General features: G+C 49.2%; 1 protein-coding gene across 1 annotated transcript in view; it reads left to right on the top strand.

The window, feature by feature from the left end:
• The first annotated feature begins 1331 nt into the window (after positions 1-1331).
• Positions 1332-20122, top strand: part of LCP2 (lymphocyte cytosolic protein 2) — a 62976-nt gene continuing 44185 nt past the window's right edge. Inside the window, exons 1-3 of the mRNA XM_045284695.1 lie at positions 1332-1528; positions 6561-6623; positions 13425-13471. Of these exons, the coding sequence (XP_045140630.1) occupies positions 1451-1528; positions 6561-6623; positions 13425-13471 (188 nt within the window). The 5' untranslated portion in view covers positions 1332-1450. The remainder of the gene's footprint in view (positions 1529-6560; positions 6624-13424; positions 13472-20122) is intronic.

A 20122-nucleotide genomic window follows, 5' to 3' on the forward strand; every position in this document is an offset into this window, starting at 1 on the left:
CCTCACCACTGGACCAATTGGCATCATCATGATAAATGGAGCAAAGGTTGAAGTTGTCAAGGATTTTGTCTTGCTTGGATCCACAACCAATGTTTATGGAAGCAGAGGCTGGGAGATCAAAAGATGTGTTGCATTAAGTAAATCTGCTGCAGAAGACCTTCAACACAAGAGTATTGAAAAGCACGGATATCATTTTGAGGACTAAGGTGTGCCTGACCCAACCATGGTATTCTCCATTGGATCATACGCAGGTGAATGGTGGACAGTGAATAAAGAAGACTGAAGACCATCTGAATTGTGGTCCTGGAGAAGTGTACTGAAAGCACCATGGACTTCCACAAGAACAAACCCATCTATCTTGGAAGCGAAAAAGTCAGAGCACTCCTTAGAAGCAAGAATGACAAGACTTTGTCACATACTTAGGACATATTGTCAGGAGAGACCGGTTCTTGGAGAAGGACATCATGTTCAGTGAAGTGGAGGGGTGGCATAAAAGAGGCAGTCCCTCAGTGAGACAGTCCCTCAGTGAGATGGGTTGACACAGTGGCTGTATGACCGTACGGTGTTCTGTTCTGTTGCACACAGTGTTGCCATGGGTCCTAGCTGACTCGGTGGCGCCTGACATGACCAACAACACATCTTATGTGTTCTTCTACTTTCCTATTCCCCAGATATGGAAACTGAAATTCCCAGAGATTCAGCCCTTACCTGTGGCTGTACAGCCTGGAAGCAGTGACATCTTAATTGGAGGCTTCATCTCTCTATGCAGTAGCACCTGGTCAACCCTGGAAAGCTATCCACTCTTCCACTCAGGATCCTAAGACATGTGGAGAGGAAGCTGAGGAACTCCCTCTGCACTGGGACTGAAGGTGGGAGGGGAAGTTTGTGGGGCAGCATTCAAAGGCCACATACTTTTCCCCAGCAGCTCACTGATGTCGGAAATCATCTCTATTTTAGGTCAACTGTCAAAGTGGATTTTCATCTGCAAAGCCCCACCCTGGCAGGAATGTGGTATAGACACACGAGTACTGGGAGTTTTAATGGAAAAACACTTGGACTCGCTTTGGAATTTAAGTCCCCTCCATCTCCTCTGCCCCTTGGCTTGGGTGACTGGACCAGTGGGAAATTACCAGGCCTGTCGCTCTCTCCACATCTCAGGCACCCAGCACCGGGCTTCCTTGTTTACTTATTTAGAGCCTCGCAGAGGAAGTGGTAAAGGAAACTAGCTGAGTTGGTTTCTGAGAAGACACCATATTTGCTCGCAGAGGAAGCCGTTGCTTTCTGGATCTGGCTACAGCAGTCAAGACGTCTGCTCCAACAGGGTGTTCCAGAAGGGTACTTGGGAGTTGGCAGAGTCCAGGACACCACGGAGCTCTGGCTTGGGGGTTCTCTGTCCATGGGTGTGCCGTCTGCATGCGGTTTGTGAGTGCTGTCCCCGGAGCGAGCAGTCATGGCTCTGAGGAATGTGCCCTTTCGCTCCGAGGTCCTGGACTGGGACTCCGACAGCCTTGCCGACTATTTCAGGAAGGTGAGCTTGCTCTTTGTGCTTGGGAGGGTTGGGGGTGCCATTGCCAGGCTGCTCAGAGGCACACAGAGAGAACCCAGGCAGAATACAAAGGGGGTAAAGGGTAGCCAAGGGGCTATCAACCTGTCAACCCCTCGCCCCCTATACCGGTTCAGTGAGTGCCGTGCAGACAACCAGGAACCACAGAGCTTTTCAGACAGTGAGTTCTAGGGAGAAGGGAGGGGTGCCCATACTACGCACCATGGGCTGAGTGTGATGTTTTACAGGCATTGCCCCATCTAACGCTCACCAATACCTTGTGAGGTCAGCATTGTCTCTGGCTCAGCCACATACCCAGTTTCAGGAGGTCAAGCAGCCCCAAACCCCAGAGAATGCATGTGACAGAAAAACGTCCTCTTCCGTCTCTGCTCTGGGATTCAGAGGTGTGTAACAAACACCAAGGAGACCAAAGCCACTTAACCCAAAGGGCAGACATGGAGTCCTGGAGGAGGAGAAAGGAAGAGCAGAATGGAGGGTGCAGAGGACTAGGGGGAAGAATCCTACCCATGGCGGTGGGCACTCATTGCTGGTGATGCTGGAAGGAGGGTCCTTACGTCTCACGGGGACTTATGGGAATCTTCGGTTGCAGAGCAGCGGGAAGATGTGCATCTAGTTTACAGGTAGGGCACTGAGGCCTCTGAGTGGAAAAGGCCAGGTGAGATCAGATGTCGAGCTTATGGCAGAGTTGGGGCTAAAGTCTTGCTGCTATTCTGGCCTTTGTTTATGGGGGAGGACACTCTACAATTGCCACGAACGGTCACTTGCTGACAGGGTCCTCCCCTGCTTAGGCAGATTCAGGTAGGGAACCCTGTATCCCGCTATAAGGAAGACTACATCGTGCGAGGGACATTTGAGCTCTGAGACCACTGTGCATGGAGACTGGCATCGCATTTAACTGGCAGTCCTCGTTGTGCGCACAGCAAGGCCTTTTCATCTAGTGAAGACCTTAGCGGTCACGTAATCCAATCTCCTGTTCCTCCCGGGGAGATGGAGACCCAAGGAGTTAAGAGATCCTCTCGGACACAAAGCCAAGCCTGGGTTCTAGCTCCATAGTACCAAGGAACCTGTAGCTACATTTCCTTGCCCAACCAAGAAGAAGGATATGAGAAATGTAGACGTGGGGGTGTTGTGGCTGGGGCCCAGCTCAAGGCCATGTCATTTGCTACATTTTGTGCATCTCCTTTCTGATAGTTTCCCTCTAAAAGGCCAGAAGAAACTTGGCCTTCAGTGCTCTATGTGTGAAGATCATTGATTGGACAGTTGACATTCAAAGGATGCTTCTGAAGACTCTCCTTAAATGTAGATCAAATAAGTGGCAAGGTGATATTTTCTGATATGGGATTAAATGGTTGGTTACATCAAAGAAGGAAGGAGAAAAGACGCGAGACTTGGCAACAGGAGGATGAAAACCGGTTAAGAGGCCCAGAGAGGCCCCACCTCGGCATCTGAAGAGGACAGTTGCCCTTCTCACCGCAGAGGAACCCGTGGGCAGGCACACGTTCCTGTCAGCGGAGAGAGTTGGGATATAGGCCAGGGTGCCCCTGGGATACATCTTTCTAATTGAATTTGTGGAAGAGAAAGTTTAGTTCTTGAAGAATCCAGGCCCTGGGACAAATCCACAGCATCTGGACAGGTTTTCCTTTCCAGCATCCAAGACCCAGACTGGGGAGAAAGCACAGTACACCATCGAGCTGGACAGAGACTCTTGGAGTTCTGAGCATCTCAGTTCCCAGAGAAACCCCAAAGAAACAGACCACTCAGTCCTGTTGGGGATTAAATGGACCTTGAAAGGACTCCCTGGAGGTGCAGTTCTTACGAAGGCAATGAGGTAAGGGCACCTTCTCAGGTGCCCCACCCTAACTCTGGAGTCAGTCACACTTCAGCCCGAATCCTGGCTCGACCCCCTGCCAGCTGGGGACCTGGCTTTATCTACCCTATCATCTGTGCCTCCTGCACCCTTATCAGTAAACTAGAGATACTAAAAGTAAGTCTCTGCGTGGTTTAACCAGTTAGTGCCCTTGGCTGCTTTACAACAGGCTGGGGGTTCACCCAGAAGCACCTTGGAAGAAAGGCCTGGCACTCTACTTCAGAAAAAGTAGCCATTGAAAGCCCCATGGAACGCAATGCTACTCTGACACACAGGGCATGGCCATGAATTGGAGTCAGTTGGAGTGGTTCATAGTAACTCCCCTCGTGGGATTTCAGTGAGGCAGAAGGCCATCATATGTGTGCACGAGTGGGCCATTCAGCAGAGAAAAATCAAACTCACTGTCACCGACTCAACACCAGGGCAGAAATTCCCCGGTGGCTTTCCAAGACTGTCACTCTTCACGGGAGCAGACAGCCTCATCTTTCTCCTACAGAGCAGCTGGTGGCTTCAAACTGCTGACTGCAGTATGCAGCCCGGTGGGTACTCACCATGCACAGGGCTCCTTCAGCAGAGAGAGAGAGAAAGAGGGCTAGGGAATGCTCCGCCCTTTACTTTTTCCTGATCTAATGAACTGGCCAGTGGCCGGGGGGGTCCCCACAGGCTGAGCAGCTGCTGTGTCTTCTTGTCCCAGATGCACCTATCTTGTCCCCTGCCTGGAATGCCAGCCCCTGAAGCCTGATCCTACACTTTGTGTTTCTTTATCCTCAAAATGACTTTGATGTGGCCATTGTGGGTCCCTGTACCCCACAGCAGAGAGGCACTGGCTGAGAACCCTGTGGTCTAATCCCTACAGTGCTTCCAACTTATTGTACAGGCTTAGGCAGATTCTCTGGGCCTCGGTCCTCTCGACTAAGATGCCAAGAAGTATGCTCGACCAGTGCCTACGAAAGCTGACTGCCCCTACAAATCCTCCTGAGTGTCTGTCAAATCGACAGAGTCTACCAGGTGGTGGGGGCTGCACAACGTGGAGAATGCAACTCATGTCACTCAAGACTGGTCAGGAAAGCAATTTTAAAAAATCTTTTACCCCAACGAGATGGATTGACACAATGGCTACAACAGCGGGCTCACACGGCTGGCCCTGGACTGGGAAGTGTTTCATTCTGCCGTCTGTCGCTTCACTGTGCCCCCATTATTGGGTCAGAATCAAACTTCTAGCCCCAGTCTATAAGGCTATTTGTCCATCCAGGGTCAAAACAGCACCTGCATAATTAGAGGGACATGTGACAAAGATGACGGTCAAAATTATGGATGTAAGGCGGCTGGGGAGTCCAAACACAGCTTATACCACACTGCATGGAGCTGGAAGGCATAGCCTAGGCTCCTTGGGGTCTGGGCATTGTGATGGTTAATGACCGTGACTGCTAACCTCAAGGCTGGAGACTCAAGCTCACTCAGAGGTGCCTCAGAAGAAAGGCCTGGCGATCTCTTTCGGAAGCATCACCATTGAAAGCCCTCTGGAGCACAGCTCTGCTCTGACACACAGGGAGTGCCAGGTGTCAGAGCCCACTTGGCAGCTTCTGCTGTGGCCCCTCAGCCATGGCTTCCTTTTGCTGCTGGCCTTCAGATCAGCTTCTGACGACGATGATGTACTTCCCACTCTGTCTGATCAAGGAGTTCTAACAATTATAACAATTCACTGGTTCTGTTAGTTGGCTGTCAGAGAAGAAAGTGACTTTAATTTTATCCTCAAAGAGGCTGTCACAAACTGAGTCTCACACTAAGTGGGGAAGCTAGAATCCCCAAACCTAGACAGCTAGTCTTCGATAGTCTCGCCCAGAACATCCACCGGAGGTAGCTGTGAAGACGCGAATGCTTGTGCTGCTGAGCCCATGGGGAAATGGAAGCTCACGGGATCCTTAATGAGCAGGACCCTTTAGGAAAGTGCCAAGACCCTCACAGTGCTCATCCCTTGTGAGCCTATCACTCTACTGTAAGGATCAGGAACAGGAAAAGAACACCTGCTGTCAAAGAATGGCCCTGATGTTCTTGGAAGAGCCGCTTAAATGGTGGGTCCAGGCCCCAGATGAATGTGGAGGGTCGCGAAAGATGTAGCAACAGTCAAAGGTTCGTGAGCACTCAAGGGCCAAGAGTTAGTTCAAAATCAGCGTGTCATGACTCTGCGGTGGTTCTGGCTGCGCTGGTCCTTGTTACAAAGTTCTTGTGCAGAAACGTGTCAGCGGCTGAGAGTTTCAGGGGCCCTGATCTGAGGATGCCTACGGAGCTGTACGCCTCCATGAGCTGATTCTACATACTGGAGGGAACTGTATTCTTGAACAAAGACAATATTGATAACAGACACAGGAGGGCCTTGTTCAGACGCCCAACCGTCACCTACTCGTGTCCTAGAGTTTCTTGTAAGTCCTCTAGGTCTCTGCACCTCAGGGTGCCCAGGTGCACAGCGGGGAACAAAGTGCCTGAGATGAATCGAAATAATTAGAACAGTGGCTGCCACGTAGCAACGGCTTGGTCATTATTCATAGTGTTGAATTACTGCTATTGGGATGGAAAATTTTGGAAACTGACCTAAATGTTCGGCAGTAAGGGGATAATTAAATGATATTTGTAGTCATTAAAATAAGTTTGTAATCATATGACGTACTCATTTTAAGGAAGAAAAGTTAACATGGTTGAATATGAATCATCACTTCAATTATGTTTAGAAATATGCTGAGAAAAGCCATTGACGGAAACAATGGTCACTGAGCCTGTCCTTGGGTGGCAAGACAATGGCGAGTGTATATTTTCTTCTTCCAGCTAATCCCTATTTCCTTCAGGAGCTGAAGGTTCTTCAGTAATCCATTCCGCCCCTCCCACCAGTCTTTTGAATGACTTGAAGGCAGTCTCTTAGAGAAGGGCTGAACAGGAGGCAATTATTCCATTTCCGACATTCCCAAAGGGGTAGTGAGAGCAGGCTGAGGGGGTAGTGCTGAGGTAAGGATGGGCCCATCTGTCAGACAGGGGAGGGGGAGGCGAGCCACAAGTGCCACAAATTGCTAAGCTTCCGGGGGAGCCAGTGACAGGACCCTACCTGCCACTGACAGCATCTCCCCCTTCTCTTTGCAGCTGAACTACAAGGACTGTGAAAAAGCAGTGAAGAAGTACCACATTGACGGGCCACGGTTCCTGGTAAGTTCGGGCAGTCACACCCATTGCAACTGGGATGCTATGTACGTTCCCCAGCGGTCTGCCCTGTCCCAGGGGATGTCTGGGGTCACTGTTTGTCCTAAGGACCCTCCCCCACCCTTGGTCCTCTTCCTTACCACCTCACAGACACCGTCTCTGAGGCCAACCTCGCAGCTCTTGTATGGGCTCTGCTAAAAACCTTAGTCTGCGCTGAAGTCCAAGGCCAAGGAGGAACCCAAGAAGAATGAGATAAAATGAATGAAACACCCTGGAAAGTCCATTCTGATGCCATCTGTCCTTTGCCGAGGCCACAGAGTGAAAAGGGCCATCTGGGGGGGGGATACCACTTCTCCGTCTCTCACCCATGAACGGGCCAAAGAGTGGAGGCAATCTGTTTCTATTGTTTTCCTTTTCGCTCTACCCAGGTCAGTATTAAGTGCCTGTGACCCGGCTCTCTCTGCAATAGTCTGTCTCAAAACCACTTTAAGACACAGCTGTATATTAAGGGCTGCACCATTTAAGAGAGAGGGTTGCAGCTCTAAAGGAGATAAGGCACTGGGCAGTTGGGGAGCTTTATGAACACTTCCCCTGAAATGACAGCTTTGTGCATAGATAAAAGAGATGCTGACCACACCATCTACTGCTTTACCCTCTAGAAAAGAAGTGGCAATAGAACGTCAAGGGTCTCCTGAGGTAGATGTTCCCAATTGGGATTGAGAGTGAGGGTGGCAAGCCAAGCTGTGGCTTCGTGCACAGCTGAGTCAGCCGGGGAAACTGGCCATGAGGCTTCAAGACTAGAAAGGCAAGATTGAGTCCTCTAGTTTTCTACCTAGGACATGTGTGCTATCATTAACATTAACTTGAACTCCTTCAAGGATGGTGAGCTCTCTACCACCAATAGTCAAATGCTCCCTCTGGGCAGTGCTGCGTGACTCACGCTGAAACCAAAGTTGGGTTTCTATTGGTCTTAGTTTCACTTCTAGGTGCCAAGGAAGACGTGCCTAGTTATTCTTGCATCTAAACCATCCATTCACCCATCCATTCACTCGGCAAGCATTTTCCCGAGTTCCCTTACACACGCAGTCAGGCCAGGGACTGGAGACATGATTTAGCAGGGATCTACTGTATTATCCCAGGCTTTCCCGGGCTTGGCTTACAGCAGATAGGTCTGTCCAGGAAGCCTCCAACCACCTACTTTTCAGATGAGGAAACCAGTCTACAGAGGTGTGATGTGACTCATTCTAAGCAACACACCTAAAGCATGCATGTCAAATATTTAGTCAAATACCATCTTGCGTCTTTAAAAAAATGTATTCCTCTTTTTTATTAATCATTTTATTGGGAACTCTTACAGATATAATAATAACCCACAATTCAATTAGATCAAGCATAATTGTAAAATTGCTGCTACCATCATTGTGAAAACATTTTCTTTCTTCTTGAAATCTTTAAGCTCCCCTTTATCCCCTCCCTCCCCTACCCCACCCACCAGAACCCTTATTATTATATTGTTATTATTATTTTATTTTATTTTTTGCGGTATCTTACGTCTTCCGATGTATCCATCCAATTCTGTTACTCGTTCCCATAGAGTGGAGTTATACAGTCATCATTGCTATCAGTTCCCCCTTCCCCTTTTGCCCCCTCTCTCTTCCTGTAACCTCAGGGAATCATTACTTCCATTACTGTTTCTGAAGGGTCTATCTATCTTGGATTTAATGCATCGAATCATCAAATGACCTTAATTATATAAATGAACATACGTGTGGCACACAAGATTAATAAGGTAAAACTAAGACTATGATAGTAAAGGGAGGAAATATCACAAAACTAGAGGATAGCCATGTTTCATCAGTGCTATGCCACTCCTTAGATGTATCATGTCTTCCGTGTGCTCCTTAGATGTATCATGTCTTCCGTGTGGCCCTTTAGAGACCCTACTTTGTCAATGCTCCTTCACATTAATTTGATTACTTAACTTCTGATGCCTATTCCAATTGACACCTCATGATCACACAGGCTGGTGCGCTTCTTCCATGTGGGCTTTGTTGCTTCCCTGCTAGATGGTTACTTGTTTAACTTCAAGCTGTTAAGACCCCTGACACTATCCCTTTTAATAGTCAGGCACCATCAGCTCTCTTCACCACATTTACTTATGCACCCGTCTTGAGTCTTAACAATGCTAGTTTCACTCAGCTGTAGAGCCAATAAAAGCCTGGTGGTCTAGTGGTTATGAGGTGAGCTGTGATCTGCAACAAAGAGGGGGCTTTCTACACCTGTAAAGAATGAGTCTCAGAAACACACAGGAAAATGCTACCCTGTCCTATAGGATCACTGTGAGTCAGCATGACTCCAGGGCAGCGTGTTTTGTTTTTGTGTTTTGCGTTGAGCTGATAGAATTCTCAGAACTCTGGTGTTCTTCTCACCAGTGACTGCTGAGCCTTCGTCTGGTGCCTTATTACTGAGAACTGTGCCTCCATAGAAAGGGAGCAGGGCATGTCCCAGCATCAGGCCCTCCCCAGGAGACTGCCCAAGGGCTGTCAAGGCCATCTTCTTGCCGAGAGATGGCATCTGAGCAGCTGTGTCCATTGTGTTCTAATCTCTGGGACCATCAACCCCTGGGAAGATACAGCACATTCTGCTGGTGGCAGGTGGAGGAGGAGGAGGTGGGAAGAGGAGAGAGAGGAGGCAGGAGAGCGGGAGCAGACCCGAAACCTACCCCAGCAGCTGGCATGGTTACAGGCGACTCCCACTGAGATTCTTCACCCCACTGCCCGCCAGACACTCTGGGTACAATTTGGGACCCCGATCCTGGTCTGCATTTCTCAGGGTCAGGCTTCCACTGAAAGTTGAGTGGAAGGCCCTGGTCTGTCTTCCTCCTTTTCCCCTCTCTTCCTCCCTGTGATGCTTTTGCTCATTCTTTCCCCCTCCCTCTCCTTCCCTTCTTCTCTATAGTGAGCATGTCCCTTTGAAGAGGTAGGACTCTCTCTGACTGCCATGTCCCCCCCCTGTGGGGATGCAGGAAGGTGTCTGATGAGGGCGTGGAGGAGACAGGCTTCAGAAGGTGGAAGGCACGGAGGGAGGGACGTGCTGGGAGGCCCCAGCAGGGAGGAAGGCATGTGACTGCGGTGGTTTTACCAAATAGAGGGCTCTCTTTCTCAAGAGAGATGAACTCTGTCACTGGATGCCAAGGGCTTGGGTGTGGCCCCAAGAAGTCATCGGGAAGAGCGGTTCCTTCTAGCAGGTGCAAGAGCTGGTGGCTTCTCCCAATGCCTGCTGGCCAGGTCCTCTCCCTCTAGGCAGCCCGTCTGCCTCACACGCAGAGTCAAAGCTACAGTGAGTCCCTCCCAGGCCCCCCCTCCCCTGACATCTAGCAATGTTCCCTGAAGCTCCCCACAGCAGACTTCAGGCTATAGCTCACTGGCCCCCGCAGAAGTCAGGGGTGCTCCGTCAGCTACAAGGACATCTAGGGACCTCCGTGTTTGAACTGGACATCTGGAGAGCCCATGCACACGTGTCAGAGCAGAACTGTGATCAGGGCTGATCTCTCAGAGGTAGATTACCAGGCTTGTCCGAGGGCCTCTGGGCATGCTCCAATGGCCCACCTTCTAGCTGGCAGCTGAGCATGAGAAAAGGAAGAGGGATGGGCTCCGGCTGCTGTGCCCATGTTATGGCTGCCCAAAGGGTTTCATTGGTAGCGTTCCCTCCTCTTTGCACCCTCCAGGATACCCTCAGCCTAGAATCATCCTCCAGCCAAACCCACAAATGATTGTACATGTAACCTGGAGGTTTCTGATGGAGGAGGTGGGGGTTACATCACACAGTAAAGGTCACACCACCACCACCACCACCACCACCACCACCACCCCCCCACACGCACAAATCTTGCTGTGCTCTCATTTGTGCTCAGAGTTTATGTCTCACTTCACAAGGCTTTCTCTCTTTCCCAACCTCCTGCTCCTGGGCTTGTCGTGCCCTGTCCCTTCTCACCTTCTCCTCCACACTCTTCCCAGTGTCCTCTTGGTTCATGTCCTCCATGCTGCCCAATGGGGCCAGGGGCCATTGCTCAGCCATCAACTATGGCCCCTCTCCCCACCTCCTGGAGGCCCTCAGCTCTCCCCCACACTCTGAGCATGCGTCGGTGCCTGGCCTGAGTTCCCAGGGCCTCTGCAGAGAGGATCCGATGCTGTTCTGTGATTTTAAAAATAACAGCAAATGCATTGAGAGGCCTCGCCACAAAGCCTGATCCTCTGGGGACCTTTAGCAGACTCCCTTTACCCAAAGAACCTTGCCTCAGATGGTCTGAGAAAATGGCGGGGTCAGAAATTGCTCCCCAAAGCTGGATCTGATGAGCCCAAGAAGCACATGGCTCTGATGTCCCAGGTGTCCCTGCGTAGAGGAAATGGCTAATGCATCTTGGCTAATGCATCTGGCTGTGGAGGTCGGAGCCACACAGAGGTGCCTCAGAAGGAAAGCCTGCGAGTCCCTCCAAACAGCCTGTGGAGCACCTGCTCTGATGCCTGGGCGCTCCACGAGCTGACGTGGACCCAGTGACAATTGGCTTTTAAGCTGTCCCCACACCACCGTGTGAGCACTAATGGGAGGGGGTGGGGTCAGCTCTGCCCAACGGGTATCAATCGCCTCACAGACAGTCCTATCCCAAAGGGAGAGTGGAGGCAGCAGCACCCAACCTCCAGAGCCCCCAAATGGCCTGCCCTCACTGTGTGCCAGGCACCAGGCTAAGTGCATTACAATCATTTCCTCTCTTAATCCCCACAACCCCGAAAGGTAGCCATTACTATTGTAGTGACCCCCCCTTCTCACAGATACCAAAACCAAGGCTCAGAGAAGTTCGCTCTGTGCTGAAACTCAGAGAGCTGCTGAATGGAGCTCCCAAGATTCGAACCTCTGCTGTCTCCAGAGCCCGACTCTGATCACCCAGCCTATCTGGTCTTCATCAGAACGGGGCCACTGGCAGATCTTCCTTTGCCTGTGGCTCCTTGCTGGCACCACAGAAAGCAGGTTTTCCCTCCCCCTCCCCCTCTTCCTTTCTTGGAAATGCCCTCTTTTGCACCCGTGCCCATCCTCATCATGTGCCGGCTCAGGCCACCGGACCCTCTGAGAGCTCTGACATGAGGAAGGGCGTGCAGGAAGAAACAGATGGTGTTCCCACGCAGCTCTCTCCTCCGCAAGCTGAGTCCCTTGCCATTCCCTGTCCCAGTTCTTTGCCCGGAAAACGGAACACTGAGGGTTAGGCAAGGCCGAGGCCCAGAGACCGGGCACTGCCCTGTGCGGAACAGTCAGTCCTCTGCTACCTGCCCTCGCCAATAAGCTGGTGAACCAGGCTTCCGGGGTGTGCTTATGGCAAAAGGCACACACCCCTTCTCAGGGCTGGCATGATGGGAGACTGAAGGGGATGGGTCTAGAGTAAGCACACAGGGCCACCTGCAAGATGGCCCGATCCTGTGCACTGAGCAGTCTCCGTGTCGCTGTACTCGTCTGGGTAGACTAGAGAAACTAATCCGGCAGCACTCAAATATGTGTATGAGAAAGAGCTTTATATACAAGAGCAATTGAACATTGAGAAAACCTTCCAGCCCAGTCCAGATCAAGTCCATATGTCCAATATCAGCCCATATGTCTGATGCCAATCTATAAAGCCCCCTTCAGACTCACAAAACACAGGCAATGCCACTGAATGCAGAAAGATCACAGGCCAGTAGGTGGATAGTCTTGTGGATCCGGTGACATTGGGAGCATCTCAGCACCGGTAGGATTTTCCACATGGCTCCTCCATATCCAGGGCTCTCACTGCCATCAGCATAGCTCCATGTGTCTTGTCAGTAGAGCGTCTCTCAGGGAGAGAGCATGGATCCCACCTCCAGCAAGCTATCTCCTTAGCGCCTCCAAATGAGGTCATCAAGCTGCGACCTGATTGTCAGGCGAACCTCCACCCCTTCACTTTAATCCTCCCAAATTGACAACAGATGATGTAACTACCACAGGTGCCTCCCGCAGATGTAGTCCTCATGCTGGTGGAGTACGTTGGTTTCCAGAATGTCTCATCTGTGGATTCCCTTTGGGAGGAAAAGACCCCACTGTCACGGGCCCAGGCTCTTATGCAATAGCCGGCAGCATTGGGTGGAGGGGCATACTCTCCAGTTTGCTGCCAGCCCCACTGCTCCCTCTTGCCTCCCACGTTAGTCACCTGGCCAAGAGCCTCTGTTTGTTTGTTTTTTTAGGAAATTATATTTCTTATCTCTTTAACTTCTTTAACTTTTTATTTAGATTTGCCAGCTGGTGGCATTTTGTCACATTCCCCTTCCCATGGACATTTATCTCTTTAAGTAGTTTGTTGGCATATATATCACATATCATACAATTTATTCATTCAATAATGTTATGAAGATTTGTGCACTCACCGCCACAATCAATTTCAGAACATTGTCTTCTCATCTTCATTGCTGTTAGCTCCCCAGTCGTCCCATCCTCCCCTGCCCTGCCCCTAGACAATCATCAATCCAGTTCCTGGCTCTGTAGACCTACCGATCCTGGCCCTCATTTAAAGAAAAATATACCAGATACAAAAAGCAAGCAAGCAGACAGACAACAAGGAAAACAAAACATAGAACAGCCTCCATCAAAAAGAAAGCAGAAAATATTCAAAACGGAAACAACTTTACAATGGCTCTAAAGGGAGATGCATTGATGAAGTATTCCATCTAACCCTGTCAACTGCACCTGTCATAAATGCACAGCCTTTCTCGTGGGTCCTTAACCTGCCTCCCTATGTCTTGGTTTCAGAATCTGACAGACAATGACATCCAGAAGTTCCCCAAGCTCCGGGTGCCGTAAGTACTCCCCGACTCCCACGACAGCTGGGGAACAGAGGCCAGGATGGGGGCAATGTGGGATGGTCTGGACAGCCGACTGTGGCTTTGACTCTGAAGAGTGGGTAGGGTGAGTGAAAGGGTGGGGCAGGAGGAAAATGAGCTGGACATGGGACGTAACCGACCCTGCCTCACCTGTGTGCTGACCACTCTGGCCAAAGATAAGCCTGCGTCTGAACTGTGTTTTCACGCCTCTGTTCATCCAGTGCATGTCTGTCACGGAGAGGGAGGGACCAGATGAAGGACGGGAGGGGGCGTCGTTTTGCCTGCCCAAACAGATGTCTGAGAAATGGCCGTCACGTGGGCTGTGGTGAAGGAAATCCTGAGGACAGGGTGTTGTGGGTTCCTGATGTTGGCTGTGGGGGCTGAACTGGGAAGCTGCAGAATTCAGCTGGTGCTGCCTGATTTTCATCCCTTTAGTAAACGTTCTCACACCCTCACATGCTTAGAGGCCTCTGGCATGTCATGTAAGTTTATAGAATGGGCTGAGTTAAAAAAAAATCACAACCCCCACTGATGTTATTTTATTTTATTTACCACCATGGGAGGAGACGTGGCATTGGATTTTGGAGAAATGTTTCTTCACTAGAATACATTCACTAGCACAATTAGGATGGCACTGGGAAACCAACAAAAGGCCTGGTGGTTGGTGCGGCAGTAGGGAGTGGTGAGGACTGTGGCAAAGCAGAAACCCTATGCTCCATCCAGAGAGCAGCAGCCCTGCAGCGCCAGTCAGTGCAGTCAGTGCCGGGCCCAAGCAGCATTTGCCAAGAACAGATGGACCAATGTGCTTCATAAGTGGTGGCTCAAGTACTTTTTTCTTATGTTTAGCTATTTTGACTTTTTCTTGTGAGTTGGGAGTAGGTCTGCAGGGCAAACTGGTTTTCCATTCAACGATTCCTGAGCATTCAACAATTCCTATGCATTCAACAATTCCTACGCATGTTGATTCATGACATTGATTTCACTCCCCACGGTGCACCAGTGCCCTTCTCCAGTCCTCCCTGCGTTCACCCTTCCTTCCTGCCCCTTCCTGCCTTCCGCCTTTATTTCTGGGCAAACGCTGCCTCCTGTTGTTGATGGTTTCGAGGAGAGTGTACCGCCTTGGTGTGACCGTTCCTCCTACTGGCCTGTCTGGTGTTTGGCTGAAAGTGGAGTTATGAGGGCAGTGTACAGAGTTCAAAGGTGACTGAGGACCATAGTCTCAGGGGGTTCTCCAGTTCCAATCAGACCTTAGTCTGGTATCTTTGCTTTTTCATTATTTTGAATTTGGTTTCACAGTCCTTCTATTGGGGTCCCATTGCAAAGAGGCTGGTATTGGTAGCTGGGCACCAGCTACATCTTCTTGTTTCAGAGACAAGGAGCCTGGGGTTCACGTGGCCCATGAGTCCCTTGACCCGCATTTTTAACCTCTGTTAAAGCCAGAATAGACTCACACATGGGCCAGGCTTCATTTGGGCACTGACAGTTGGAGACTTTGACCCTGGCTAGTCTCTGGAGGTACCTTCTCTTGCTCTAAGGGATTTTAGAGCTCATAATGATTTAAACAAAAAACAGCAAGTCAGTGGATGAAGAGGTTGGGAGGTCTCATGACTAGCTCAGACTGCCTGAGTGGCTTAATGAAGGAACATAATTTTAGCATAATTAGCAGAGGTTTTTTTTTTCTTGTCCAGAATCACCAGTTAACTTGCAGCCAATTCTGACTCATGGCAATCCCATGTGTGTCAGGGCGGAACTGTACTTCATAGGATTTTGAATGACTTTTAAAAAATAAAATAAGATAAAAGATTGCCAAGCCTTTTTTCCAAGGCACCTCTGAGTGGGCTTGCACCTTCAACCTCGCTGTTTGCAGCTGAGCGTCTTCATCATCTCCACACCCAATATACCCTGGCCCGGCAGAGGAACCATAGAGAGGAATAAGAATTTACCCTCAGCTGTTGCCTGGCCCCTAGAACAATGTCACTCAGGACTGCTGGTTCTTCCTAAGGGTTTACTCAAACCACTTGTGGCTATTTACATTTAACTGAAATTAAATGAAGTTAAAAATTCCGTTTCTTGAGGGACCAGCCACATGCTAAGGGCTCACTAGCCGCATATGGTCCTTGAGTACGAGAGTGGAAGGGCCAGACACAGAACACTTCCATGACTGCACACCTGCGAGGCACCGGAGAAAGCAGAGTCAGCTGGAACTGAGTGTCCACTGCCTGGGTTACATGGTATTCTCACTGCCCAGGATACCGCGCTCCCACCTCTCCCCGAGAGATTCACCTGAGGTGTTTCTTTCTTTCTTTTTTGTTAATTAATCATTTTATTGGGAGCACTTACAGATATTATAACAGTCCAAGCACAATTGTACAATGGTTACCACCATCAGTTTCAAAATATTTTCTTTCTTCTTGAACTGTGATTTTGACTCCCTTTTGTTCCCCCTCCCCCATGCTACCCCCATGAACCCTTATTATTATATTACATATTACTACTATTTGCCATATCTTACACCACCCAATGTATCCATTCACCTACAGTTCTGTTATTAGCGCCCCTCGAGTAGGGTTATATAGTCATCGTTGCTATCAGCTCCCCCTTCACCCCCTTCCACCCTCTCTTCCAATACCCTTAGGTGATCATTATTCCCGTTACTGTGCCTGAAGGGTTATCTAGCTTGTTTTTCATGCATCGAATGCTCTTAATTATACAAATGAGCAGGTGCAGGCTCCTTAGGTGTTTCAGGCATGTATATCGTATGCACAGTGAGTTTGGCTTTCTGACCCAGAAGGAGTAAGAGCGACTGGATAACCACACAATGGATCTATGATGCCGCAGCTTTCAGGACATGGGACAATGAGGGATGGAAGACAAGTGCTGTGAACCCTGCTCACAGCCTTGAGAGGGGTTCCTGGCCCCTGGAGGAGGAGCTATGGGCAGAGCCTAGGATCCCCTTGATTTAAAGAGATGGTCCTGAGAGCACAAGGGTCTAGCCAGAGAGAGGGGAGCTATGAAGCAAGAAGCTGTGGGAACTGCAGAGGCTTCTTTTTAGCCATGTATTGATCCATGCATGAATGTGAGGAAATTCCATTGAGTCAATGTCAACTAACAGCTGCCTTCTTGGACAGAGTACTCGTGCCCCTGTGGGTTATGAGACTTGGCGTTTTCATGGGTGCAGACTGCCTCATCTTTCTGCCTCAGAACAGAACAGGTGGGGTAGAACTGCTGGCCTGTGTTGGCAACTCAATGAGTAGCCCACTACGCCACCAGGACTCCTTGGAAGCTGGGAAAAGAAGTACCCTAGAGATTAGAGATCACTGTAGCCAGTCACAGGACTAGAAATAGGTTTAGATTCCACCAACCAGGTTGTAAAACATATCTGAATTCATAGAGAATTGAGAAGAATTTATAGAAGCTCTTTCCTCAGTAGTGGGAAAGAATTCGCCTGAGCCTAGGATCTGTTCTGGTCCCGCCTAGTAAACAATGTCCAAGTAACTGAGTTGCAGCCCTGGACAGAGCCCAACACTAGGTGTAGGAATACAACAATACCTATCCCTAAAGAAAGCAGAATTCCAGTATCAGGGTCTCTTTAGAGACTAGCAGGCATGCTGAAAGGCAAGAACATGTTCTCCATCATGAGGAGAAAAGCCAGCACATCAAAACATACCCACAGCTGAGACCGATACTGAAATTGCTACATAAGGACAATATGTCTAACAGAACTCCGTGCACTTGGAAAATTACATGTAAGCCTGGAAAGGCCACCTGCAAAAACAAAAAATTATCTGGATCAAACTTCTAGAAATGAGAGCTCTCCTATCCGAGATGAGAAACGTACAGCCAAGAATTGGCTTCAGAGTAGACAGTGCAGAGGATAATGTGAGTAGATTGGAGGGCCCAGCAATAGAAAGGATCCTTGTGAAACCCAGGAAAAAAGACTTAGTGTGGTAAAACTTCAAGTTGTCTAAACTTTGATATAAGGAGCCAGGTGGCACAGTGGACTAAGCATTGGGTCTGCTAGCCAAAAGTTCAGCCGTTCAAGCCCACCAGATGCTATGTAGGAGAAAGATGAGGCTGTCAGCTCCCATACCATTTATGGTCTTGAGAACACTATATAAGGCTCTCTCTCTATGAGTTGGAATTGAATCAGTGGAAGTTAAGAGATTTTGAAATAGATTATGTATGTGCCTTAAAGGCGAGGGGAAAGTTGGAGGTCATCTCAATGGCAGGCCACTGTAGCAACAACAGAATAGTGCTGCGAGGTGTGTGTACAAAGAGGTGTGTGTACAAAGAGGTGTGTGTGCAAGGGTGATGGGAGTAGAAAGGCAGGGACACCTAATGTTGGTCCCAGAGTATTCAGGGGGGATTCTGGGAGGGAGGAATCCTAATGGTGGTCAGATGAAGGACGATTGAAGGATGCTGGGAATGGGGACATACTGAGTCATCAGGGGGTTGGCAGAGCTACAGTTGGATCAGAGCAGTTGGAACACATACACCAGGGGTGAGGCAGGGTGCCATTTGGAAGATCTGTGAGGGTCATTCTAAGGAGTCTAAAGAGTGTCAGCGATGTGAGCCCAATAGGGAGAGTATTGATGCCCAATTTGTACCTAGGGTTTCTCCACTGCGATGCAAAAGATGGAAACCTGGGTTGCACAGTATTTAAGCGTTTGATGGCTACCTCAAAGGTGGACACGCAGACCCACCAGGAGCTCTGCAGGAGGAGGAAAAAAAAACACGAAAAGAAAGAAAAAAACAAAACAAAACAAAATCTCCTAAGCCAAAGTCACTGCCATTGTCAATTCTGACTTACAGCCACCCCATTGGATGGAGTAGAACTGCCGCCGTGGGTTACTGAGTCTGAGACTCTTGATGGAGCAGATGGCTTCATGTAGGAAATAGCTGCTGGGCTTTGAATTGCTGACCTTGCATCAGCAGGATGACTTCTAATCCACGACGCCACCAGGACCAAGACCTGGCAATGTACTCCCATAAAGATCGCTGCCTCGGAAAGTCTGGGGGAGCAGTTCTAGTCCACCCCATGGGGTTGCTATAAGTTAAAATCAATTGAGTGGCACATAAAGCCAACAGGTAACAAAGATAGGTTCGCAGAGAGCCTGGTGGTGATGTGACTAGGCACGGGGCTTCTAACCACCAGGCTGGCAGTTCAAAGCCAGCAGTGATTCAAGGAAGAAAGAATGAAGAACGTTGTCTTTTTCTGTAAAGATTTATACTATTGGAGAGGCTACGTAGGCTTGCTATGAGTTGGAGCCACATAGATGGCAGTAGGCTTAGATTTGGGGTCAGGGGATGGGAGGACGGGGCCTGGAGACACAGACACCAGATGAGAATAATCAAGATGACCCTACTGAAAGAAGATAAAGGAAAGATGAGGGTTAATCTGGATGGGCAAACAGAGATAAGGAAGGGACTTTTCACTTAGGGGTTTCTTTTTAATCTTAACGCTGAACTCTGCCTGGAAAAGGGGATCCAAGTTAGGTCAATGAATGTAGGAGGGACATTAGTAATAGAGATATGTACTATCTCTGTGGCCCTGTGAGGGCTTCGGCCCGCCCATGCGTCATGAAGAGAGAACATGGCGGGGCTGTCCAGGAAAGGAGGATCAGGCTGCCGTAAGTTAGAGACTCGGAGTGTTACTGGCAGACCTGTATCGGGATCTACATCAGTTCTACTTCTAATGATCTCTGTGACCTGGGACAAGTCCCTGAGTACCACCAGGTTTCTCGTCCAAAAAGCAGTGGGTTTCATGGGCTGGGTGGGCTCACCTACTTGTTTGTGTCTTTTCTTATTCTCCTGTCTTGGAGGGTGGTGGTAAAAAAAAAATAGAACCAAGCATTTGCCAAGCCTTCTACATGTTTAACGTGTGCGAGTCGATGGCATTGATTGCATTCATCACCTTGTTCAACCATCACCACTGCCCTTTCCATATTTTCCCATCACCCTTTACAGAAATAAGGAATGTCCGTAGCTATGTGATTATGGTCCGGTGATTTCAATTCTCCAGGCCTCTATCCCTCATCTGTAAATTGGGGATAGTTGGCAAGCCTATCTCCAAGGGCCATTGGGAAAGTGAAAGGAGAAAAATGGAAATAACAATATGCCCCGAATGGCGTAGAGTGTATGCGTTGGGCTGCTAGTCTTAAGGTCAGTAGTTTGAAACCACCAGCCACTTCTCAGGAGAAAGATGGGCTCTTGACTCCCATAAAGTATTACTCACGGGGGCAGTTTTCCCTGTCCTATACCAAAACCAAAACTCAAGCTCGCTTTCAAGTCAATACGGACTCATAGTAAAACCCCCTATGGGTTTGTGAGGCTGGAACTGTCTATGAGAGTAGAAAGCCCAGTCTTTCTCCCATGGATTTGCTAGTGGTTTCATACTGTTGACCATATGGATTTCAGCGCAACACCTAACCATAACATCAACAGGGTTCCCTTTCCTATAAGTGAACATTAGCTCTCAATAGCAGTGAGTTCGAGTTGAGAGAGGCCAAACATTTTTTTCCTCTAAATATTATCACTTATGAAAGCAAAGGAACTCTCATGGTATAGCAGTTCGTGTTGGGGTGCTAAGTTCAAGGTCAGTAGTTCAAAACCACCAGCTGCTCCATG

This window comes from Echinops telfairi, unplaced genomic scaffold (assembly GCF_000313985.2).
Source record: "Echinops telfairi isolate 266 unplaced genomic scaffold, ASM31398v2 ScPeMD7_7469;HRSCAF=8507_0, whole genome shotgun sequence".
NCBI lineage: Eukaryota > Metazoa > Chordata > Mammalia > Afrosoricida > Tenrecidae > Echinops > Echinops telfairi.